Source organism: Eucyclogobius newberryi, unplaced genomic scaffold, assembly GCF_026437365.1.
Source record: "Eucyclogobius newberryi isolate DKJ021-1_F unplaced genomic scaffold, fEucNew1.0.hap1 SCAF_8, whole genome shotgun sequence".
Taxonomy (NCBI): Eukaryota; Metazoa; Chordata; class Actinopteri; order Gobiiformes; family Gobiidae; genus Eucyclogobius; species Eucyclogobius newberryi.
The window spans coordinates 8,275,919-8,302,257 of record NW_027316500.1 but is presented as its reverse complement, the minus strand read 5'-3'; the positions used below and the strand labels follow the sequence as shown (position 1 = coordinate 8,302,257).

At 41.1% G+C, this 26,339-nt stretch overlaps 1 protein-coding gene across 8 annotated transcripts in view; it reads left to right on the top strand.

Moving 5' to 3' along the window:
* Window positions 1-26,339, top strand: part of ablim1a (actin binding LIM protein 1a) — a 94,874-nt gene that overhangs the window by 66,856 nt on the left and 1,679 nt on the right. For 3 of the 8 annotated variants that reach the window (XM_072437532.1, XM_072437528.1, XM_072437525.1), the window contains exons 5-24: window positions 913-1,039; window positions 1,150-1,243; window positions 5,158-5,245; window positions 6,032-6,096; window positions 6,359-6,403; window positions 7,749-7,826; window positions 7,963-8,121; window positions 8,285-8,329; window positions 9,170-9,205; window positions 9,285-9,414; window positions 10,755-10,874; window positions 15,635-15,736; window positions 16,797-16,844; window positions 20,341-20,475; window positions 21,603-21,688; window positions 22,142-22,235; window positions 22,353-22,414; window positions 23,009-23,080; window positions 24,417-24,488; window positions 25,922-26,002. In XM_072437532.1, the coding sequence (XP_072293633.1) occupies window positions 913-1,039; window positions 1,150-1,243; window positions 5,158-5,245; window positions 6,032-6,096; window positions 6,359-6,403; window positions 7,749-7,826; window positions 7,963-8,121; window positions 8,285-8,329; window positions 9,170-9,205; window positions 9,285-9,414; window positions 10,755-10,874; window positions 15,635-15,736; window positions 16,797-16,844; window positions 20,341-20,475; window positions 21,603-21,688; window positions 22,142-22,235; window positions 22,353-22,414; window positions 23,009-23,080; window positions 24,417-24,488; window positions 25,922-26,002 (1,739 nt within the window). Of the gene's footprint in view, window positions 1-912; window positions 1,040-1,149; window positions 1,244-5,157; window positions 5,246-6,031; window positions 6,097-6,358; window positions 6,404-7,748; window positions 7,827-7,962; window positions 8,122-8,284; window positions 8,330-9,169; window positions 9,206-9,284; window positions 9,415-10,754; window positions 10,875-15,634; window positions 15,737-16,796; window positions 16,845-20,340; window positions 20,476-21,602; window positions 21,689-22,141; window positions 22,236-22,352; window positions 22,415-23,008; window positions 23,081-24,413; window positions 24,489-25,921; window positions 26,003-26,339 lie in introns of all 8 variants that reach the window. The other 5 variants (XR_011925380.1, XM_072437527.1, XM_072437529.1 and 2 more) reach the window with 5 other exon arrangements.

Here is a 26,339-nt window from a genome sequence, read left to right as displayed (position 1 = left end):
TGTGGATTAAGTAAACAAACATGCGCCACAGGTGATATTATTTGGAGAGTTCATAACTTCTAAATATAAACTTACCAAAGGATGTTCAGGGATGTTCACTAGAGGTGAGCAAGGTCTATCAAGCTACTACCGTTTTATCAACGCGTACAATTTTATGAGAAGCCAGACAAAGTCTTTGGGGGGGAGGGGGTCTAGAGAGAGACAAAAAAAAAATAAGTCTTTTCAGCTTCAACCCATTTTGAGGTGATCCCTTACTCAGCGCATGTTAGTCCTACCTTGAAATTAGATTGAATTAAAGCTGTATTGATTGACTTTCTCTGTACAGTAAAACGAGAACATTAGCTGCTCGATGGCTGTGTAGCAGAAAGAAAACTGCACTGCTTATCACATATTTGTTGTAATATTTGTCAAATGTATTCATTTTTGTAAAAACAATGATAAGCATAATTTCTCTCCGTTTTCAATGTGATCACAATGTTATGACAAGTTTGTTTCATAGTGTTTTATAGTGCGACTTTTCTGGTGGAGCGTCCGCCATCTGCCTGTCTCCATGGAGATGTTATTGCATTGCCTGGAATGTTCTACACTATGGCATTAAACTTGCCTTCATTCAATTAGATGTTTTTTTAATTAAAAAAATAAATAAAACAATAAAACTTAATTGTAAGATGCTCTTATTGGGCTCGTTTCTTGCTCGTCTCCATGGAGATTAGTTAATGTCTGTTGTTACTGTTGAACGTTCGAGGCAAAGGAATAAGAAAAAGAAAATGATGAAACCTCCACCAGAGAAGTTAAAGTGCAGCTTTATTTGTTTTTATTTATGTATTTAGTTTGTTAGTTTTCATTTGTTTTTAAAGGTTCTAACTTCTTCTTCTTTTGCTCCGAATAATAATTTTAGTTTTTTCTCCGCAGACTGTGCAGGATGTGGTCGGGACATTAAAAACGGACAGGCTCTTTTGGCTCTGGACCGACAGTGGCACCTGGGCTGCTTCAAGTGTAAAGCCTGCAGTAAAGTGTTGACTGGAGAGTACATCAGCAAGTGAGTACTGCTACGACTACTACTACTATTACTACTACTACTAATGCTTAATATCAAGTATCAGATTTACACGGCCTCGTTCTGACTTTGCTTTGTCTGCGGTGTACAAGGGATGGCGCCCCCTACTGTGAGAAAGATTATCAGATCCATTTTGGCGTCCGGTGCGAGGCGTGTCATCAGTTCATCACAGGGAAAGTGCTAGAGGTAAGTGAAGAAACAGTGTGACATTGTGGGTGAGTTCTCTCTTGCAACGCGCCACATCAAAACTGGGACTAAACTCGGACTTAAACCTGGACTTAAACCCGGACTGGATCTACTTTCCTGAGCCCGCAGTTGTAAGTGTATATACCGTGCAGAATTTGCTTTAAATTAGGGCCGCAACAATTAATAAACTACATAAATAATTACAGTCGTACTTTGCTAATCATAATCATTATCTGAGCTATACAGGCTATAAAACACAAACGAAAATACTTAAAAATATACATATATATACTGTATATATTACAAAGACATTGGAATTGAGATATGAAAATGCCAAAAAAGAATGAACAAGTTCTGATTTTCATCAATAAAACACTTTATTTGTAAATATTCTCTATCTAGACGTCTTCATTTAACACATTTCAACCTTTTTTTGGTGGATTATGTATAAAAAAAAGTCTCATTTTACAAAGTAAATAATCATTTGACTAGTCCACTACTAAATGTATTGTTAGTTAAAGCCTGATTTTAAGAGAAGTATTGTAAAAATATCTTGTGTTTGAGTCCATTCCACACGATAATAGCTCTTTAATATATTTTTTCTCAGTTAAAAATGGACGAATTTGTATTCATGCAGCACAAACAGAGAAATATTGAAGTTGCCTAGTGTGTCCTGGGGAAATTGCATCATCGTTTGAGTAATTTGCAATGTGGTAATCCGCTGTAATCTGCCGAGTCTGGAGCCAAAATCAGTGTCGACAAGAACATTTTCATAAGAAAGATCAGTTCCCTCATTCCACATCTGCACCCACACAGTTTTACACAAACGTTACATAAACAGCTGATGTCTGATGAGTCTGTGTTCGCTCAAATGTAACACAGCTCTTATGAAACACATGCTGAGGTGGTGTTAAAGTGGGTTCAATGCTGCCAGAGAATGTAATATTTGTACTGTTCCAGACGAGAGATGAAGAAGACCTTAGAATGAGGCTTTGGTTTTACACTTTTAATATTTTAAGTTAACAATGGCGCATATTTGGAATCACATTTAAAAACTAATTTACACCAATGCCATAGTTTGCACGTCTCGTTCTGTTAACAGTTCGATTCCCTTTTTAAAAATAAAATTTAAACTGTAAAAAACTAGTACTTTTGTAGTTAGTATTCGGTGGATGGTGTCTTTGTCAACCAAATTTTGTATCAGTGTGAGGATTTATTTAGACAATAGCAGAAAGGAGAAGGCATGGATGGAGGTAGCAGGAGTTTTGGGAGTGATTTGTACATTTAATCTACCTTTTTCCATAGTTCACTACTTTTTACTACTTTTTATCTAAACACAGTTGTTTTTAGTTTAGTTGTTTTTGCGCAAGATATTAATAATTTGTGAGTTTTTGTAAGTGCATCGCCTCCTTTTATGCAACGATCCAAGAATTTCTTCATTCAACTACTCCCCAAACTAGCATAAAAAACAAATGTATTGCGTAACTGCTGTATTTAGTAAAGTCTTTGCTAGTTATAGGTGGGTACACTGTCTAAAAACAGCAGTAAAAGCTTTATTAGTTACATTAGTTTGTGCTTTTACATAACCAACTTGTAATGTTTTCTTCTGTCTTTAAAAATATGATGCCTTATTCATAGAGTAACATTAATTTTACTTGATATATTTAAAAGGTATTTCTCCTTATAGAATCAAAACTAAGCTTACAGTGTTTCTTTTTGGATAGTTTTCTTTCAGGTCTGTCGTCAAAGTTTGCTACACTCTTAATTTCTGTCTGGTCATGGGTGACATTTTCAGAGTGCGTTCAACACCTGCTCTCCTCCATAACCGCCCGCCTTGTGCTTTAACTGCGGCAAATCCAATCAGAGCGAGTTATGTGTTGTTAAATGAGACCGAAATGTCAGCGCGGGCAGTCGGGCTTACACTAATCCAGCGCTAAGACCACTATAACAACAGCCCCCCAGACGCAGCAGCGGGACCACACCCCGTCCGTCGGTCTGTAGACCAAAGAACTGAACGGGGACACTGCCCAAATACCTGTCTGCATATTCTGGCACCTGGACTCGGATTGGCTTTATTATGAATCCATTCTAGTCCAATCCATCGGTGAAGTAATCAAAGAAAACAACGTCTGCAATTGGCTGACACGGTTGTAAATAGGAACAAAATTTGTGCAGTTGCTTTCTAACGTGAGGTTGCGGGTTGAATTCTCAGACAATGAGTGAGGAAATGGGCACATCCATGGTAAAGTGAGCATTTAGGATCAACGGAGAAACCAAAACAAGCAAAACACGTAACTTTCATGTTTTGAGGACATCTCTTTTTGTCAATGCTCAACAAACCACCCCAGCTCCATCCAATTCATCCAATCCAACTCTATTTGTACAGCACATTTATCAAACAAGATTGTATAATAAAGCACGGACATAATATAATATAGCACAACAGCTGTATTAAACAAATATTAAGCTCTAAACGTCTCAGGATATCCACAGCACTAGGACTGTTATCAAATGAATCAATTCTGGGTCTACTAAAGACACACCCAGTGCATCTATCAGTCGACTAAACAAGAACGGCAAAGCTGCAAAGGCAAAACGGTGATATTTATACAGAGAAGAACAAATAAATAGCATTGTCATAAGTAAAAAAAGGCAGATTAAACCGTTACTTCCAAAACTCATTCCTTATCTTCTCCTTTCTGTGGTCCACATACATCTTTTATAATCCCAATGGTTAATTTTTCCGACTAACAAAAATGTCGGTTGACTAGAAGTCCATCGACCAATTAATCGACTGAACAAATAAATAACCTCTTATTTTAGTTTGTATATGATCACTATCTTTAACTCTTCACACTTTCTAAATCTTCATATTCATCCTTTAGCTAACTGAATGCTTTACCATCTTGTTGACAAATGATGGCTTCACATGACAATATTTTCTTACCAGCCATAAAATATTTTGGTCAATTCAAGCACAGTTTTCTGTCTATTGCTAAAACAATTTTGAATATTCACAATTCGCTGTTCGATGACTAACGCTAATTCCTTCATGGAAAACGACCCGCTCATCTTTTGGCAGCCATATTGTTTGCGAGCGTTAAGGGTCCATTGATGGCCATAAAATAAGAAAGCATGAATCCCAAATAGGCTGCTAATGTATGTTTTTATTAGCCCATAGAGAGGATACAATGCATTGGCGTAATAGCGGTAAGTGGGAGGTTCAACGTGTCACTTTGAAATAGAGCTAACATTTGCATTTTACAGCGGGACTATCACCACTGGACCGTTCCCTCAACTCCCTAAGCTGCTGCTGTAGTTTCACTTGAGCATTTATTCTCCGCAAGCCGCACAGACAGAGGAGAAAGACTGACATTATTACCATCGTAATACTTTGTGATGCATTTCTTGTTCCTTTTTACCCACCTCTAGAGCGTGGAGTGTGCGACTTTAGTTAAAACTACCCAAGAAACCAATACACAGCGGATAATTTCATCGAAAGAATAAAAATGTTGGTTTCCGGACTATAAGTTGCACCTGTTTTCATAGACTTATACTTATATTTATACATTTATATACTTAAACTTACACTTCGGAGCGACTTAAATGTGATTTTTTTGTTATTTTCACACTTGCAACCGCATTTCATACTCTTGTGCAACTTATGTTTTTTTCTTCTCCATTATACATTTTTTGGCTGGTGCGACTTATAGTCTGGAAAATACGGTATTTCAGCGTGTTGTGCCTGAACGTACAGATTGTCATAAGACTACAGGACAACGGATGGGTTGGAATCCTTTTTGAATGTGATACTAAATTAAACTATTATTAAACTAAGACATTTTTGGTCCCCGTGTTGTTGTTCTACAGTTTCCCGTGACGCCAAGTGTATTTCCCTTGTTGTCTTTTCACAGGCAGGAGACAAACACTACCATCCCAGCTGTGCCCGCTGCAGCCGCTGTAACCAGATGTTCACTGAAGGAGAGGAGATGTATCTACAAGGTGAGACGTCTTTATTGGAGCTGCGACAGGCGGATTTACTCTAGCTTATTGTTGTGTAATCGCAAGTTTAAAGTCCTGGTCCAAATATCAGTTTCAGCCTTTGTTGAATTTCCTTTTGAATATTTCTCAGTTTCTTTTTGTAGCTTAGTTGGTCAAAGTCAGTTCTTTTCTGTTTCTTTGCTTACATTATGCTGCTGTGCGTGTGCAGTTTTATGCTCAAAAAGGAGTAGGGAGAAGAAGTGTAAAATACTCTTATTCTATTTTACGTGTTGACAGCATTACTAGTTACTATTCTCATCAAAAAGTATCAATGAAACTGCCACTTGCCACCTCTATTCACACTCGCTCCCCATTTCCTGCTACAACTGCCCTGTCTAATAAAGCTTTCGGGCCAGAAACATCCTAAAGGAGACTTATGTGTTTGTTTTTTTTCGACCATTTTACATTTTGTTATTTGTAAAATGCAGGTCCATTGACAAAAATGATAATAGGGACATTTGCACCGTAACAAGTGACATATTTTGATTCATGCAGGTTTTTTAGATTTTTTTGAACATTTTTAAACCCAAAGTGTGAGTTTTGAGCAAGACAGTAAAGGATTAACTCAAACATGCATGAATCAATCAATCAAAATACAACTTTGAATCTACAAAGCCATTGTAACGCTCATTGTAAGCTCAGAGAAGTCGATTTAGTATAATAAGTCCCCTCTAAAACCCCCAAAAAGCAAACAAACAATAGACATGTTCAGTTTTTATGACTAAATCTCTGTCTATTTCACCCCAGGATCCACCGTGTGGCATCCCGGCTGCAAGAACACCACCAGAACAGAGGAGAGACACAGGGAACGGGTACGACTTCACTCACAACTATTGTACTTCATGTTTACGGACGTCTTGACTCTTTACTACATCAAACCGATCGGGCTATTTGAACTACCCCTCGCTACCACTTGCTGTTAAACCGTCTAATTTTCCTTGCTGTTTTGGCTTTTGCATGCGTGGGTATATGTTGTACGTTGCCTTGACCGGTCTGTCCAAAGTGGATTATTGGGGCCGGCGGGGCAGTTACCCCTCTGTGATGTCCTGTGAACCCCTCTCCCTTCTTCCACAGCTACTGCCTCCGTCCCTCTTATTCCTACAAAAAACGCAAAGGCAGGTACTGTACTCACTATTGGCTATGAGATGGCATTATCCTCCTCCATGCGTTGTACTGTCCATTTACAAGGACACAATGCACCGTATGCCGCCCCTGCAGGAGGCCGGCTGCACTGTGTCATTGGAGCCATTCGGTGTTGTCTTTGAACGCTCACATCTAAGGCATGGGGTGGATTGTATAAAGCACACGATCGCTGGCTCTCGCAAAACGACTAATTTGTCCTCTGAAAAGTCCCATTCAGTCGAGATTCATGCGGCGTGTTCGGGATCGCTGCTGCTGCTGCTCCACCTAAACAGTTCATTTCACGTTAAGAGCCATCGGGATTCTCCGGGATTCTTCTCATTCATTTAGTGGAGTTGTAAATGAATGACTTAATCATAAAATTACAGTCTGTCAACCTATTATGAGTCAAATATGAGGTTGCGCTGGCTTTCACTGACTGTGTCTGAAAACCACAGGGTGAAAGGGAAGTCGAAACTGCATGACATTAGAACGTTAGAGTGTGTTCTTTATTATAATGATTGTGTTTTTTCCCTTGGTAAGTGAGTTTTATGTACATTTTGTGTAATGCCTAGTTGCTGTTTACATTTGGTGTCCTCAAAGTTCTTCTTCTTCTCCTTCTTTGGTGTTTTATTGGTTATTTGCCGTGTCGGCCACAAAAAAAGTTCGGTTTTGTCCAACTTTTCTGCGTCGGACGCTCTGGACCCTCGGCCGCCTTGAACGCCTTGAACAGAGCGTCCGACACTCAAACATCCACATAGACTTTAAATGTAAACTGGACACTTTGAGGCCGCGGTCTGAACGGGCCATTATAGTTAAGTTCTCAGTATCCAAGAAAAAATAACCATAATATGTCTCCTTAAAGAGTTTAAGCAGTGGTAACTAATGTCTGTAAAGCCGTTGTTTTCAGCTCATTCGGTACAAAATAGATGATTAGCCCTGAGCAAGCTTTTAAACTTGATATTATTTGTCTTTTATACTAACAATTTTAATTCAGGCATTTTTAACAGTATAATGGCTGGTAATTATGCCATACTCTGAGACATTCCAGGCAAAGCAATAGTTTCAGATCCTCCACTAGAAGAATTGCACAGTGCATCTTTCATCAAAAGCCAGAAAGTCATTGTGCAATTATGTATATTAGCTTACTGTTTTAATCAGTATATGGATTGAAGACGTGGTTTAGGATTTATGAGGTCAGTTTTCACTAAATTGCTGATCTCACTGTGTTGATATACGACCCATCTTTCATCACGTTGTTTGCCAGTAATATCAAATGAAAAAACAGAAAAAACCTGTGGCTATTCACATTTTAGATAACACATTTGTTTTCTTTATTTTACAGCCAACGCGGTCGTCGTCTGAAAGTATTTGTTCCCGACCTGGTTCAAGCATACCTGGCTCACCGGGTCACACCATCTATGTAAGTTAAATCCACATTTTTGTCCCGATTCGTGGGCAAACGCATCATTTCTGTCAGTATGGTACACATGTGTGCGGTGGAAACTCCCTTGTACTGGTTTTGTGAGTGCTCCTCTGTCTCTTGTCTGTCTCCCTAGGCAAAAGTAGACAATGAGATCCTTGATTACAGAGACCTAGCTGCCATTCCCAAAGTCAAAGCCATTTATGACATTGAGCGCCCCGACCTTATAACCTATGAACCCATGTACACCACCTCTTTGGACGAGCAGGACGAGAGGCGGGAGAGTGTGGGAGAGGTAACTGCCGCCTGCACGCTCCTCTTGTCTGCACGCACGCTGTCAATCACAACAATAAGAGTCTAACGTGGATTTAGCCGTGTGAAACGGCGCTGTGGTCGGGCAGCGCCGCTTTTGAGTCTGACACGCTGTTTTCTTTTTTTTGTATCTCTTCCTGTCGCAGCTCCACACTGCCAGGAGAGAACGTTCACCACTGCCTGATGACAAGGTCAGATGGGTTTTTTACACTGACCGTGGTGTAGTTCAAATTGGATTCATGAATAAGGATGGGACGAGACACGGCTGGCACAAGGCGAGGGACAAAACTCCACGGGAACGAGACAAGATGATTTTTTACATAATTCATACCAAAGAAATTGTGCCGTGACTTCACAGTATTTTAGGTGTTTTATGTAATGTTTTGGTTGCACTGCTTTTTGAAACTAAAGCTGTAACTCAAAAATGTTACTGTTTGTTGTCCAAGGCAAATGTAAATATAATGGTAATAAAAATACATATCATAAGATCATTTTCCACAAGAGTGTACAGTCATGTGGCAATTTTATCTTGTGAGATCTCGTGTCCCGTCCCTTTTCATGAAACGTTTTCTATGATAAGCTTTTAAATCTGCAGCGTGTAACTTTTCTGGTGGAAGATGGAGATGTAATGATGTAATTGCTTTGCCTGGAAAGTTTTTACAGGATGCAACAAAAATAATTCCCCCTTGAGGAGAAATAAAAGTTCTTTTTTTGATTGCGTTAAACTATTATTCAATTGTGTTCAAGGTGTTTTTATTTCTGAAAAATACCTTGAAAAACATGCATTCTTACTGTGAGCGGGGTCGCCTCTCCACAGATCTGACCTGTAAGTTCAGTGTCATGCTGGAAAATATTTAAGGAAAGCAAAGCGAAGGGGACAAAACCACCAGAAAAGTTACACAGTGCAAATATAATAATAATAATGATAATAATAGTAATGCATTAGTTTAAATAGACACTCAAAAACACTTCACAATGCATTATTCACTCACTCCACACGTTGTAATCTGTTTTGTTTTTGTAATCTTCAGTCCTCACGAAACATGTCGCCTACTCCATCTTGTGAGGTGAGCACGAGCTCGAGTGCTTTGTGGTTTTATCTCTTTGTTTTATGGAGAAAACACACGTGGCTTTATTCCCACGCAGGGCTCGTACGAGCGGCGGGAGCGGATCCTGCTGCGGTCGACCAGTCAGGGCTCCATCGGGTCTCCTGTTTATAACCGACACAACTACATCCCCACTCTGTCCCGGTCGCCACAGCACTTCCACAGGCCCGGTGAGTCCTGCACACACACGAGCTCGTACCAAACATCTTACTGCACTTAAGGATGAACAGTGTGTCATTCAAGACTCCAAAATGCATTTGTATTCGGTGTTATATACAAATAAAACAGACAAACACAATCTATATGGATTGAACACAAAATACTAGGTACAGAGGTAATACATGCATCCTAGCATAGGTGACACGTTGTACTATTTCACTCCATGAACATGATATTCTATCTCAGAGGTTCCCAAACTGTTCAGGCGGAGACCCCCATAAAATTGCCATCTGTGATCATTTGAAATAGCAAAGCATTTAAAAGGTTTAACTGCTGTTGTTTTAGTGGCCTATTATGCAATTTGACTAAATCTCAATTAAATACTCGGATTTTAATTCAAAATACATTTAATACAGTGTCATAATTATATAATCAACATCCTCCAAGTCGTCTGGTGACCCCCAGATCGTGCCTTGCGACCCCCGAGGGGTCCCGACCCCCACTTTGGGAACCACTGCTCTTTATCATACAGGGAGAATGCCAAAATGGACTTTTAAGTTGTATCATTGAAGGATTTCTTTCCTCATAGATATAAAATATAAAAGTCAATATTTGCACAATCCCTATGGCGACGCTGCAAAAAAGGATGATCCACTTATGTACATTTAGACTTTTAAATAACTGCTTTATCTTGGATGGAGATTTTATTTGAGTTATTTACTCAATAACTTTACTTGATTTTTTTTTTTTCAAGCTAAATTACCTGCTTATATCGGGATAAATAAAAGATAGGGCACCACTGTATGTTACAAATTAATTCACCTTAATAAAGCATTAACAATAACTTAGTTCATATTAAACAAATAGTTTGATAAAAATAATTCAGACTTAGTAACTTCATAATATGAAGTTACTAAGTCTGAATTATTTTTATATGGTGATTATTATTTTTAAAAATCATCATGATTCGTAATGACACACAATTAACAATTATATATTTGTTCATGCTTTATTAACACAAATTAAAGTGAATTTATTATAAAGTGTTACCGAAGATGTTGAAAAACTATGATCTGTGTTAGGAATTTAAACATTGAAAGAAAGAAAATTAAAAAAAGAAAGACAAATCAAGATCCAATCATAGAAAACCACAAACGACATTTCTGATATGGAAATAAGTAGATATTCCTTTTTTGCAGATTATTTTTACTTAGCACTCTTGATTTAAAAATACCTCTATTTATAATTTGAATTGCTTTTATTTCTGTGCAACCCTCTATTCCTCCCCTCACTCCCTCGCTCCTGCTGCACCTGTCTCGTGCACCCGTCCCGTGCACCTGTCCCGCCTCAGAGGCTCTGACAGGGATGCAGAAGCTGTGCTCCTCTTTGTGCAGTAACAGTGTGGGCTCCAAAAATAGTGACTCCCGCCCCACCTCCCCTTTCAGACACCACTTCCTGCCCCATAGCACAGGTAAGGGCCCGGACCACTGCTGTGTGCCGCCCCCTACTGGCAACACATGTCCATCTCCATCATCAGCTCCATCCAGTCATGGGCAGTTCAAAAGAATGGACCAAAGGATAGATCAGGGAATTCTGTGCAACTATAGGCATAAAGTATTGCTTAAGTATCTGCAAAGATGTATATCACAACAAACTAAATATATATTGTCCTCTATTTGACAGAAATGTGTGTTTTTTTTTTTTAAAGAAAATAGCTGATTTACTTGATGATACAATTCCCAAATCAGCCTGGATTTAATTTGGTTTTGTTTATGTAACCTTTTATTTAGACACAATTCTGACCAAGGAAATTAAGCATGTCTATTTTCAAGGCACATCTCAATCTTTTCCAATATTGTGCAGAAACAAGACCTGTGGCTTATCTGTCTGAACAGTCCTATAAAATATCTTGTAGTGTACAATATATACTGTAATTGGGGTCTGTTTCAAAATGTAATTGATGTACATATAATACAACAGTTCTTACATCCTTCAAGTATAATCTTCAGACTGAAATGCTTTAGTTCGCATGGACTACCTGATTAGTAATCCAACATAGAACCAAATTACTCTTGCTTCTTACAAAGAATTTGCTCTTAAGGTTTTGTCTGGTAAATAAAGGTAAGGTAAATAAATACAAGTGTGAGTGCACCCCGAGAGACATTAAAGGATTTCACCCTGGAGAGACAAAGAGACCACGAGAATGGACTGTTTAGCAAGCTTTATTCGTGAGTTATTTGGCGCTCAGACCCCGGCGGAAGACGTTGCAATCATGGGCACTCCATGATCTATTTGTATTAGATGTCTCCCCCCGGAGCCTGGAGACTGGTGGTGGTAGATGTTAAGAGGAGGTAGAGAATGAGGGGAATGCAGAGGAGGAGCTGGGGAGGTGCAGAGGAGGAACAGGGGAGGTGGTGGGTCGCAGTACGGTTTGAAGCGGCCGAGCCATCTGCCTGAGGGCTTAAATGCGACCGCCTGGTGCTGATTGGAGCGGGGGAGGAGTCACTGAGAGCGATGATTGGGGATGAGGAGCAGGTGCGAGGGCCATGGTGCAGACGCCCCCTGACCTTTCACCCTCCTTCTGTCCTTACACCCTCCTTCTGTCCTTACACCCTCCTTCTGTCCTTTCACCCTCCTTCTGTCCTTTCACCCTCCTTCTGTCCTTCCACCCTCCTTCTGTCCTTTCACCCTCCTTCTGTCCTTACACCCTCCTTCTGTCCTTACACCCTCCTTCTGTCCTTCCACCCTCCTTCTGTCCTTCCACCCTCCTTCTGTCCTTACACCCTCCTTCTGTCCTTCCACCCTCCTTCTGTCCTTCCACCCTCCTTCTGTCCTTCCACCCTCCTTCTGTCCTTCCACCCTCCTTCTGTCCTTACACCCTCCTTCTGTCCTTCCACCCTCCTTCTGTCCTTCCACTCTCCTTCTGTCCTCACACCCTCCTTCTGTCCTTCCACCCTCCTTCTGTCCTTCCACCCTCCTTCTGTCCTTCCACCCTCCTTCTGTCCTTCCACCCTCCTTCTGTCCTCACACCCTCCTTCTGTCCTTCCACCCTCCTTCTGTCCTTCCACCCTCCTTCTGTCCTTCCACCCTCCTTCTGTCCTTTCACCCTCCTTCTGTCCTTACACCCTCCTTCTGTCCTTACACCCTCCTTCTGTCCTTCCACCCTCCTTCTGTCCTTCCACCCTCCTTCTGTCCTTCCACCCTCCTTCTGTCCTTACACCCTCCTTCTGTCCTTACACCCTCCTTCTGTCCTTCCACCCTCCTTCTGTCCTTCCACTCTCCTTCTGTCCTCACACCCTCCTTCTGTCCTTCCACCCTCCTTCTGTCCTTCCACCCTCCTTCTGTCCTTCCACCCTCCTTCTGTCCTTCCACCCTCCTTCTGTCCTTACACCCTCCTTCTGTCCTTACACCCTCCTTCTGTCCTTACACTCTCCTTCTGTCCTCACACCCTCCTTCTGTCCTTCCACCGTCCTTCTGTCCTTCCACCCTCCTTCTGTCCTTCCACCCTCCTTCTGTCCTTCCACCCTCCTTCTGTCCTTCCACCCTCCTTCTGTCCTTACACCCTCCTTCTGTCCTTACACCCTCCTTCTGTCCTTCCACCCTCCTTCTGTCCTTCCACCCTCCTTCTGTCCTTCCACCCTCCTTCTGTCCTTCCACCCTCCTTCTGTCCTTCCACTCTCCTTCTGTCCTCACACCCTCCTTCTGTCCTCACACCCTCCTTCTGTCCTTCCACCCTCCTTCTGTCCTTCCACCCTCCTTCTGTCCTTCCACCCTCCTTCTGTCCTTACACCCTCCTTCTGTCCTTCCACCCTCCTTCTGTCCTTCCACCCTCCTTCAGTCCTTCCACCCTCCTTCTGTCCTTACACCGTCCTTCTGTCCTTCCACCGTCCTTCTGTCCTTCCACCCTCCTTCTGTCCTTCCACCCTCCTTCTGTCCTTACACCCTCCTTCTGTCCTTACACTCTCCTTCTGTCCTTACACCCTCCTTCTGTCCTTCCACCGTCCTTCTGTCCTTACACCCTCCTTCTGTCCTTACACCCTCCTTCTGTCCTTACACTCTCCTTCTGTCCTTCCACCCTCCTTCTGTCCTTCCACCCTCCTTCTGTCCTTACCCCCTCCTTCTGTCCTTACACCCTCCTTCTTTGGCCAGGAAAAACTGCATAACCTCTTTGGGATAAGCGCAGAAACCTGGAAGAGTCCATGGTGAAGTGAGGGATCTGACTCTCACAGACGGACAGGCGGACGCCGCTTGAGTGCGATGATGGCGCTGGGGAGAGGGGTCCTTCCATGGAGGCTTTGATGTAGATGGGTGGAGTTAGGTCTTCCAGGCTGAATTTACGCAGGCTTCATTTCTAGTAATTTAGTATCAACATTGCTAAAGGTTGTAGCTATAATTGCTCATGAGGACAGCTAATATTTATAAAACATGCAGATCTGTCTGAGTTGACTTCATGTAATCCCTCGGTCCACTCGTTTATTCTGTCAGAGACCAGCAGCGTCCACTGTCCTGTTCCTCATCACAGACCCATCGCCATTTCCCAAATGAAACCAAAACTGTGTGCGACATGAACTCACTCTAACAAGCATGACCTTTGACCTTTGAACTAACACAGAGTTACTGCAGCAGAGTTTGTTTTGCAGTTGTCTCTCTCAGACAAGTGTGTGAACCAGATTTGAATTGCTGCAGTTTTGAGTTTGCTGTGGCATGAAAATAGGCATTAATATTTAAAAAGTGAACTGCAATTCAACTGTGAGTGATAATATAGAGGTTTGCTAAAACTTGATAAATCAAATCCACTCAGAGAAGTGGAAAAGCTTTTGCTCAAGTCGTTTTTTGCAAAGTTTCTAATACTATAATGAATGATATAGTTTAGAATGGTGTAATTTAATACAAGTTGGAGAAATAAATAACTTGGATGATTAACTTCCCAAAAATATGGATTAGTTTATTTGTAGAATTAATAAAAGTAGTCCGTTCACCTGCTTTGACTGGCATTCACCTTTGCTCATCTGCATTCACCTTGGCTCACCTGCATTTACCTTTGCTCATCTGCGTTCACCTTTGCTCATCTGCATTCACCTTGGCTCACCTGCATTTACCTTTGCTCATCTGCGTTCACCTTTGCTCATCTGCGTTCACCTTTGCTCATCTGCGTTCACCTTTGCTCATCTGCATTCACCTTGCCTCACCTGCATTTACCTTTGCTCATCTGCGTTCACCTTTGCTCATCTGCGTTCACCTTTGCTCACCTGCATTTACCTTTGCTCATCTGCGTTCACCTTGGCTCACCTGCGTTCACTTCCGTTCACCTGCGTTCACTTCCGCTCATCTGTGTTCACCTTTGCTCACCTGCGCTCACCTTGGCTCACCTGCGTTCACTTCCGCTCACCTGCGCTCACCTTGGCTCACCTGCGCTCACCTTGGCTCACCTGCGCTCACCTGCGTTCACCTTGGCTCACCCGCGTTCACTTTCGCTCACCTTGGTTCACCTGCGTTCACTTCCGCTCATCTGCGTTCACCTTTGCTCACCTGCGCTCACCTTGGCTCACCTGCGCTCACCTTGGCTCACCTGCGCTCACCTGCGTTCACCTTGGCTCACCCGCGTTCACTTTCGCTCACCTTGGTTCACCTGCGTTCACTTCCGCTCATCTGCGTTCACCTTTGCTCACCTGCGTTCACCTTGGTTCACCTGCGTTCACTTCCGCTCATCTGCGTTCACCTTGGCTCACCTGCGTTCACTTCCGTTCACCTGCGTTCACTTCCGCTCATCTGTGTTCACCTTTGCTCACCTGCGCTCACCTTGGCTCACCTGCGTTCACTTCCGCTCACCTGCACTCACCTTGGCTCACCTGCGCTCACCTTGGCTCACCTGCGCTCACCTGCGTTCACCTTGGCTCACCCGCGTTCACTTTCGCTCACCTTGGTTCACCTGCGTTCACTTCCGCTCATCTGCGTTCACCTTTGCTCACCTGCGTTCACCTTGGTTCACCTGCGTTCACTTCCGCTCATCTGCGTTCACCTTTGCTCACCTGCGTTCACCTTGGTTCACCTGCGTTCACTTCCGCTCACCTGCGCTCTCCTTGGCTCACCTGCGTTCACTTCCGCTCACCTTTGATCACCTGCGTTCACTTCCGCTCGCCTTTGCTCACCTGCGTTCACCTTTTCTCACCTTTGCTCACCTGCGCTTATAACGCTGGTGCTTATGTTGTTGTTCTGGTTCTTCTCACGGAGGCACCTCTGACCCACCCAGTGGCCGCAGTTCCCCTCTCAGGCCCGACAGCCGGCCGGGCACTCCGCCTTTGTCTCTGACCCCCAAACATTTCCACCTCCCAGGTATTTATTTATTGATCTGTTTGTGTTTGGAGCGGAGCGCACCCTGTCACTGCTCCTGTCACTGCTCCTGTCACTGCTCCTGTCACTGCTCCTGTCACTGCTCCTGTCACTGCTCCTGTCACTGCTCCTGTCAGCTTGTCTGCTAATTCTGCTAAGCTCACATTTATTATTTATACCCTGGCTACAATTCACAGATAAAAACGATTATTTGGAGAAAATATCATCTGATTTGTATTTTTGTTGAGAACACTGGAGCTTTCCTATTTCTAAAATGTTTACAATGATCAAGGTCAATTTTATTTATATAGCATATTTACAATGCCCAAAGTGCCATTTAGCCACTAGAAGAAATAAAGTAAAACTAACAAATTATGATTGATAATAAATGGTTTGTCCCTAGTTAAAGAGAAAAAACATTATGGTCTAATAAATAAAAGTACGGTTACAAGAGGGCTATTTCCAGACATAACTGATGCCTTAAAGGTGTGTTTATGTTTATTTTAGCTTGTATTATTGCTGTTATTTTCAACAGATTTTTTTTTACTTTTTTGGGGGGGACGTTGCACATCAGATCAACATACAACAATGAAAATGTACCGGAGTTAGCTGAAGTAAGCTTATTTGCATCATTCGTCCTAAAAGTAAATACACGTAAAATACACATAATAATCCCAAAAATGTATGGCATTATCAATCTTGCATTTAATCATTTATAGGCATTTTCACTGCTAAGAACATTCCAGGCAAAGCAATGACATCCCCATCGAGACGCTCCATTAGAAAAGTTACACAGTGCACCTTTAAGACAGAAACACAACCGAACATTCAGACAGGGTATAAATAATAACAGTATTTTATGTTTTCTACGGCACTGTCTGCATCTGATACTTTATTTGTCTCCATTTGCATCTTTACCATGTTCACGTGTAATTACAAATACATCTGAGAACGGACGACTCCACTCACACAAAATCGCCCGCAGTTTGTCGTTTGTTGTTTCTATTTTATGTCTTTTACCGTGCAATACTAAAGACATTATTTCTGCTTTTGCCGTTTTCAGATCAAGGAAGCAACATCTACAGAAAACCTCCTATCTACAAACAACATGGTACGTTTTCGTCAGAGCATTTCATTATGAGCGGTGCGTTCTAACTCGTTTATACCGTACGAGGTTGTGTGTCCGTCACGTCAGATGTACATGTGACGTTTGAAGTCTGTCTCCGATTCTGTCCTGACCTGCAGCTCATCCCACTTAACCCTAATCCTCATGAGTGTCCATCCAGGTCATTAGGTCATTATCACAAGCAACTTGTCACTTTATTGAGTATCAACCGTGAGCATTAGTCCATGTAATGGTAATTGTAGAATTCAAAGTGCTTTAAATCAGATGCATTAAAATGAGAAAACAGACACAAATATGAATAATCGATACAACATTTACTATAAAGAGAAGAGACTAGATAAAGTCCTTTCAGCATAAACCAGGAGTAGAGTAGGACTAAACCAGTGCTAGGACTAAACCAGTGCTAGGACTAAACCAGTGCTAGGACTAAACCAGTGCTAGGACTAAACCACAGCTAGGACTAAACCACAGCTAGGACTAAACCAGTTCTAGGACTAAACCAGTGCTAGGACTAAACCAGTTCTAGGACTAAACCAGTGCTAGGACTAAACCAGTTCTAGGACTAAACCAGTGCTAGGACTAAACCAGTGCTAGGACTAAACCACAGCTAGGACTAAACCTGTGCTAGGACTAAACCAGTGCTAGGACTAAACCACAGCTAGGACTAAACCACAGCTAGGACTAAACCAGTGCTAGGACTAAACAACAGCTAGGACTAAACAACAGCTAGGACTAAACCAGTGCTAGGACTAAACCACAGCTAGGACTAAACCACAGCTAGGACTAAACCACAGCTAGGACTAAACCAGTGCTAGGACTAAACCACAGCTAGGATTAAACCAGTGCTAGGACTAAACCACAGCTAGGACTAAACCAGTGCTAGGACTAAACCACAGCTAGGACTAAACCAGTGCTAGGACTAAACCAGTGCTAGGACTAAACCAGTGCTAGGACTAAATCACAGCTAGGACTAAACCAGTGCTAGGACTAAACCAGTGCTAGGACTAAACCACAGCTAGGACTAAACCAGTGCTAGGATTAAACCAGTGCTAGGACTAAACCAGTGCTAGGACTAAACCTGTGCTAGGACTAAACCTGTGCTAGGACTAAACCAGTGCTAGGACTAAACCAGTGCTAGGACTAAACCTGTGCTAGGACTAAACCAGTGCTAGGACTAAACCACAGCTAGGACTAAACCAGTGCTAGGACTAAACCAGTGCTAGGACTAAACCTGTGCTAGGACTAAACCAGTGCTAGGACTAAACCACAGCTAGGACTAAACCAGTGCTAGGACTAAACCTGTGCTAGGACTAAACCAGTGCTAGGACTAAAACACAGCTAGGACTAAACCAGTGCTAGGACTAAACCAGTGCTAGGACTAAATCACAGCTAGGACTAAACCAGTGCTAGGACTAAACCAGTGCTAGGACTAAACCACAGCTAGGACTAAACCAGTGCTAGGATTAAACCAGTGCTAGGACTAAACCAGTGCTAGGACTAAACCTGTGCTAGGACTAAACCTGTGCTAGGACTAAACCAGTGCTAGGACTAAACCAGTGCTAGGACTAAACCTGTGCTAGGACTAAACCAGTGCTAGGACTAAACCACAGCTAGGACTAAACCAGTGCTAGGACTAAACCAGTGCTAGGACTAAACCTGTGCTAGGACTAAACCAGTGCTAGGACTAAACCACAGCTAGGACTAAACCAGTGCTAGGACTAAACCTGTGCTAGGACTAAACCAGTGCTAGGACTAAAACACAGCTAGGACTAAACCAGTGCTAGGACTAAACCAGTGCTAGGACTAAACCAGTGCTAGGACTAAACCTGTGCTAGGACTAAACCAGTGCTAGGACTAAACCACAGCTAGGACTAAACCAGTGCTAGGACTAAACCAGTGCTAGGACTAAACCTGTGCTAGGACTAAATCACAGCTAGGACTAAACCAGTGCTAGGACTAAACCACTGCTAGGACTAAACCAGTTCTAGGACTAAACCAGTGCTAGGACTAAACCTGGAACTAAACCAGGACTTGACCATGACTAAACCAGCTCTAGAACAGTACCAGGCAAAAGTCTACATTAGGACTAAACTGGGCAATAAACCAGGACTAAAGTGGGCTATAAAGCAGGACTGGACCGGGATAAATTAAGTAGGCTTTAGAACTAAACTAGGCCTAAACTGGTACTAAACAAATGCTTGTACCGGACAAATGAGTCCTATAGGAGAATGAGTCCTAGAGGAGACTGAGTCCTAGAGGAGACTGAGTCCTAGAGGAGAATGAGTCCTAGAGGAGAATGAGTCCTAGAGGAGACTTGAGTCCTAGAGGAGAATGAGTCCTAGAGGAGACTGAGTCCTAGAGGAGAATGAGTCCTAGAGGAGACTGAGTCCTAGAGGAGAATGAGTCCTAGAGGAGACTGAGTCCTAGAGGAGAATGAGTCCTAGAGGAGATTTAAAACAGCTTCTGGACTTGAACTGAAGCATACTTCTCTCTAATCAGGACCATCAACAGAGTTTGGCACGCAATTCTACAGCTAATGTTTAAAAAAAACATCTTATTACATATTTCTGCTCTTCTGAGTGTGGTTTAGATTTGCTTCAGAGAAAAGTGTCATCTTCCTTATGTGAGTCACGATCCCCAAATCCGCTCTGACGCTGATCCTCTGCACTTCAGTGAGAAAATATCACTTTAGAATCACTGACTTGTTGGAGAGACATTTGCGTCACATGGAATATCTAATTTAAACCACTGTGACTGGCACTTTGAGGTTGTGGCCAGAGGTGAGTCATTACTCGTGATTAATTAAGTTGACATGAGGTACTTACTGTGTGTGTGACTTTGTTCTATCTATAAAGTACCACTGGCCTATTTTGTTACTTCCACTTTGTGTCGATAAAGTTTATAGTGATTTGGATGTACTTCACTTTAGTTTTTTATTGATCCTTGTTTGCGAAATGAAAATCGGCAATAATGCTTCCTCAGTAAACCATTTATAAAGCGTTAATAAGCACTAGTTGTTTATCTATAAGCAGTTTACAAGCATTTATCACTTGGGTATTAAAAATAGTTAAGCAGCTTAATAATGGTCTTACAAACTTACATTGTTTATTAGCACACATGTTTTTTTAATGGCTTTTCAACGTTAAGATATTATAAGCCATCAACAAATGCTGATAAATGCCTTATAAGCGCATAAACAAATTACTTATTAATGCCTTATAAATAGTTTACAAAGGAATCTTATTTTAAAGTCATTCATTTATGTTTTTCTGTCTGATTTCATGAATACTGAAACAGCTAGCGAATACTTTCTAATTCTTGAGTAATAACAAATTACTCCTTTTTACTTCTCCATGTGTAAAACCTCATTATCTTGAAGTTAAGGAGTATATATTTAGCCCCTTTGCCCACCTCTGATCTAAACGCAGCCCATGCTAGCTCAGTTGCCAGTGATACCGACCTGTAGTTACTGCCGCCGTAGCTCGCCAAAGCAAGTCAGCGGACGACATCATTCGTTCGGCCACGTTCCCCGCGGCTCACGCCCCTTCCCCGGACCACGCCCCTTCCCCGGACCACAGCGAGGCCGAGCTCAGGCCCCGCTCGCTGGCTGCTTTAGGTACAGTAGGCCCCCCGGACTGTGCCCGCTCTGCTCATGCCTCCCACGGACTGTTATGATCACCATCTTTCTCCAGAGCTGAATGCGCCACGCTGCTTCCTGCGCTTCTTTACGCTGCTCTCTCTGGGTTTTAAATCACCACACGACTTTCTACACTAGATTGTATTGTTGATGTGCGTTTTTTTGTTGTTTTAGTCGTGAGTTCAAGGTCACTGTTACGACATCCGTGCATTTTCCTTTTCTTTACGTTTCAGCTTTTGAAAATGCGATGCCGTTACAACGTTCTACAGGCCATGATATTTAAAGTTTCACGGTGTACGTTTTCTGCTCGTTTCCATGAAGCAGATCATTTTAATGCCTAAAGAAGGCAAAAACTTTACCAAGAAAGTAAGATGAAGAACAGGGAAATTAACTATTGTTTTTTTGACTTCGGAAAAGACATTTACAGACACATTTTAGCACATTTCTGATGCTTTGTAAGAGAAAAACAGCTTCAATATTGTCGAGATATACATGTTTTTCTACTTTTTTAGTACAGAGGAGTAAATGTAATATGAAGGATATTTTTTCAGTACTAGTGTTACTGTATTATTGACACAACTCAGCCCACATTAGTTACATTATTGTTCACGTCGCTTAAACGCCACAATTTTCTTTCTTTGGAGCTGCTATTCCTGCTTTGCCACCTCTGTCTTCTATCCAAGCTTTTGCAGTTATGCCTTGCCTCAAAACATCTTTATTTATCATATTATTGTACTGTGTTGCTGCCGCTATAGTCGTCGTATTGACCAGCGTTCTGGGAGCACTGAACGTGTCGCAGTGCCACAAATGACATGGACAGAGATAACTGAGACGGACTTCAAACTTTTGTCTGTTTGTCTTGCATTGTGTTTTTTTTGTCCAATTAAATCCCAATTATCGTTTGTCTGTCTAGTCAACTCTGTCTTACATTTGTGCGTCTCCTTACACATACTTTTACCATGTACTGTGAACCTGTCATCGCACCACAGCAAAATTAACTCACAATTTTTTTTTCAAATAACCGGTGTATTTGAATGGAACCGGTTATCGTTTTAAAAAAAGTTATGTAGGTTTGAGTTGTTTGATTGCGTCGTTGTGGGCTGCAGGTCCAGAGGGCAGGAGGAGATCCAGAGAGGAGGACGAGGAGGAGGCCTTGAAAAGAAAACAGCTTCAAGAAGAGCATCTTAATAAGGTCAGTCTAAGATAAGATAAGATAAGATAAGCCTTTATCTGTCCCACAATCGGGAAATTCTGGTGTTGCAACACAAAGTAGGTAAAGAAGTAAAACAACAAAGATAACTTATAGAAAACTTTAAAAAAAAAACACTCTTTATAGAAAAGCTCTTATAAAAGCTCTTATATTCTTAATAAAAAGTAAAAAAAAAAAAAAAAAATTATAGTAACAAGTCTGGAACACGATTCTAAGGAAACAGAAAACCGTGGCTAAACAAGCAAAATGTCCACGGAAACAAGCAGCTGGTGAGGTCAGGTCTGTGGAGATGCAAGCCAATGTTCATTATTGTATTGCAAAGAATAGTCACAACCTTTAACATATCTTCACATCCAGACTGCTAAAGGAGGCAAACGTCTGAAGACTGGCACGGATGGTTTGGAATCTAATCGTCTTTGTTGCGTCTTGTGGCAGATCCAGTCGGGTTTGGGGAAGTTGATCCTGAAGGAGGAGAAGGAACAGGAGCAGATCCGAGCGCGGAGTCAGTCGGCTCAGCGCTGTGACGCAGGTGCTGCCCTCACGCTCGGTACAACGCACGGCACAAGGGCTCAGCGTGTGGTTTTTGTGACGATAAGGCTTTGTCATGTGTGTGTATTGAGTGTGTGTTTGTGTGTTTATTCTGCAGAGCCCACTTCTCCAACGAAAACAAACTCGCTGCCTGGATACGGAAGAAATGGCTTGCATCGGGTAAAGATGACATGAGGCTCACATGCAATATCAGAAAGCAATTTAGTGTTAATTTAAAGAATAATACAAGAATAATACCAATCAAGCAGCAATTGTGTGTTAAATATGATGTCACTTGTCACAATAATGAAACATGATTTTAAAACTAATGAAAATGTTTGATATTCAAAGCCAGTTTCAACAATACAATGACATTTATGTATTTGGCTAGTTTTGGTAATAGTTTTTAGTATCAATAAGTGTGTAGATCAAACTAAATAAAGTACATTTTAAATAGTATTTCCCTTTTTAAACTAATAGCATTCCATGTGTCATTTGTCAGCTTAGGTACAATTCCAAGCAAAAAATCTTTGAAAAAAACCTAGAAAACGTAGGAAATATAATTGAATTGACCTTTGTTGACCAAAGATCAGCACAATTCTTATAAAAAATCCCCACATTTTACTCTTTAACAGTTCTCAAAAATGTAAAATATTTTGACTTTTTACTCTTAAAGTACATTTTCAAACAGGTATTCCAGAGCTTTTACTTAAAGTTTTGCATAAAGGATTTTGATTCCGCTAACATCCGTGTTGTTTCTTCTTCTGCGTGCAGCCCCAGTCGACAGATTTCACTCAGTACAACAGCTACAGCGACATGTATGGAGGAGGCCGAGGTGAGCGCCGCCTTCACAAACACTGACAAACTGCACCGCAGCCGCCACAAACACACACAAAAACAATCAAAGATACAATGTTTTCCTGAGGGATTTTACGGCCGAATCATTAACCGCGAGTCTCATTCTCTGTCCCATTTTGTCCCGCAGAGTTTCAGGTATGTGTCTGCTGCTCCACATGGCATGGCCCTCTCTCCGCCCTCCTCTCTCTCTCACCCGCTCCATCCACTCGCACCGTAGACCTCCACCTTGTCTCCGCAGCCCGTTTTCACTCGCTGCTCGTGGGTTGTCCGAAGACGCTGTGTCCTGAATGCTCTTGGCCCACTCCTGTTTCACGCTTGCATCAGTGTCAACTCCAGAGAGTTTTTAATGCCTCTCGTACAAACACCTTTCAACTCAGTGCTCCAGACCTTTATAATACTCTTTATAGTCGTGTTGATCATATAATTACCCACTTTTTAACTGAATAATATTGCAAAATCCATTATAATACATACAAATGAGTGTTTAGCTGAATTATAAATACCAATAACCCACAATTGGACTAAGTAAAGAGACATTTCTAGTCTCCTTTTCTCTTAGATTAAGTATTTCAACACATTTTAATAGTTTACCATTTATAGGAAGGGTCACATGTTTACTTACTTCACTCATGAAAGCTTTAAATATTGATACAAATAAAAAAAAATATAAATGCTGTTTTATTTAAATGTTTAATACTGAAATAGTGTCTAAATTATCGTTAACATTGAGTTACGAGTCACAATTCTCACAAGCTTGGGTCCAACAGAACAATATAAAATTAGATTTAGTGCATCATTTGTAGTAAATAAATTGTGCGTTCAGTTTGTAATTTAATTTTGGCCACACAAAATCTTTAGGCATTTTATTTTTTACCTTTTTACTGTTTTTATAGCGCTATTTTTGATAACTGCAGCTTCTCAAGAGGTGTCACTCGACAGCTTTTATCCTTTTTTTCCCCGTCCGAGCTAAATCCAAACACAATGAAGGATAATTTTCTTAATGTGTGCACAAATTATTCTTTATTTTGCGAGATCTTGCTGCAAATCATGAGACAAATGACTCACGAGCTCGCTCTTTTTGTCCGGGAGGCATCAAACACTTGTATCTGACCCGCTGCACTGTGCTCTTGTCTCATCTTTAACTCTATCAACATTTACTCACATTCAGACCAAGAAAATCAACATATTTTCCTATCATTTCCTCATTTCTTTTACATTAGTGAATATGCTTTACGCAGTCTCCATCTTGGTAGTGTCGTTTGTGTCGTTTGTGCTGCTGCCCCTCCCACTCTGTTACATTTGTGTATGTTTTATCCTTTAGCACATTAAGGATGGCCGCGCAGCACTTGCAAGGATGGACAGGGGAGTATCTATGCCTAATATGTTGGAGCCAAAAGCAAGTATATTTTTATATGTTGTGCTCATGACCACTGTAGGGATGTCAAGATCATTAGGTTAAGCGATAATTGTGATTATTCAGGTCACAATAACAATTTTAGAAGTAAATATAAGTGTTTTTGGTTAAAAAAAATAGACTTAAATGTAAATAAAAAAAATGTATCTGGCTGTTTTAGTCTAATTTAACTTTATTTTGTATTTCAGAAAGTTGAATTTCATAAAACATGTGGAATAGTAACAGTAGGAATAAAATAAAGAAAATTAAAGATTTCACGGTCTCAATAATCGTTAAATCGTGATGTTTTTTCTGACAATAATCGTAACACATCAACTTGATATCGTGACATCCCTAGACCACTGCAAATGTTTCAAATACTTTATTCAAAAGTGTAAAAGTACTTAGGTAAATTTGAGTTACAAAATCAAATGTACCGTCGATTATTCATATTTTATGCGTTTACTTTAGCACTTCAAAAATGCAGCAAATATGTTGTGTCCACCGTCTGGTCTTTATAACTACATGGGGATATTGACTAGAATATCTAAACTGAAACGCCTCAAATGTTGAAATCATTACTTGTTTTGCGATCGGATTTGTAAGATTCACAAAAGTCTGAATCTGAATCACAAAATGTACACAAAAATCTGATAATGGCACCACCTTTTGAAGCTATTGTGTGAAGAAGTGATTTCACCTTCGTCTCAGAGCTTTGTACCAGTGTCTTTTCTATGTTGATGAATCAAAAACTGTGAAAATGTATTTTAGTTTGTATTAAATCTGATTAATCAAGTAAAGTAACGTTAAAGTAATCAGACTTTAAAGGTGAAATACACACAAATACAGCAGGATAGATATAGTTTTCCATGATTATCACTGGAAATAGGACACAGAGATAAGTGAGGAGAAGCAGACCTTATTTAAATCCTTTTTGATAAACATAAACATTAATAAACAAGAATGATTGATTATGACTAATGAATAATAATATAATAGCAGTTGAAATTGTAGTTTGTAGTAATTTATGTGAATCACTTGTTGCCATGTGATTGTCCAAGTTGCCGCTCATGAACATACGCGTGTAATTCTACTTGAGTAGTACTAATACTTATCAGTATCAGTACTTTTCCTTTTCCTCAGCATCATCTGGATTTCCAGGACACTCGTTCCCCTGTGAATTCAGCCGACCCACTTAATGATTCTTTTTATAGATCGAATCTAGAAATACAAAGTGTTGCATAATTGTTTCCCTGTTTTCTCCTTTTGCCCAAATCAACTGCACGTTTTACACCCAATGACTCACAAACCTGCATTATCCCAGTGATCCTAAAACATCTCGTCCACAGTCAACAAATGTCATAGAAAAGTACTTGAAAGTGTTCTTGAGTGCAGTTTTGAGAGCACTTGATGCTGAGCGCTGTCTCCTTCTGAAGGTTTACCCGTACGAGATGCTGATGATAACCAGTCGAGGCCGAGCCAAACTGCCCCGGGACGTGGACAGGACCAGACTAGAGGTACACACTTTGTACTTCGGTTTAACTGGTTTTAAATACTCTAAAACTAGATGACATCGTGTTGTTTAAAGGTGCACTGTGTAGCTTTTCTTCCTCCCGGAGGCGTCTCCACAGAAACGTTATCTTAAAATAGACGTCTAGGATAAAATACAGAAGGCGTCAAGGGTAAGATAAGAATGAGACGCAAGATGAGAATAAAACAGTAAATGTGTTTCACCATAAGAGAAGGTGTGTCTGAGTCTTTGCTTCTCTGACTTTCTTTAACTTTCTTCCCCTTCCTCATTTTTTTTTCTCTTTCTTCATCTCTTTATTTATTTTTTCTTTCGTTCTTTGTTTC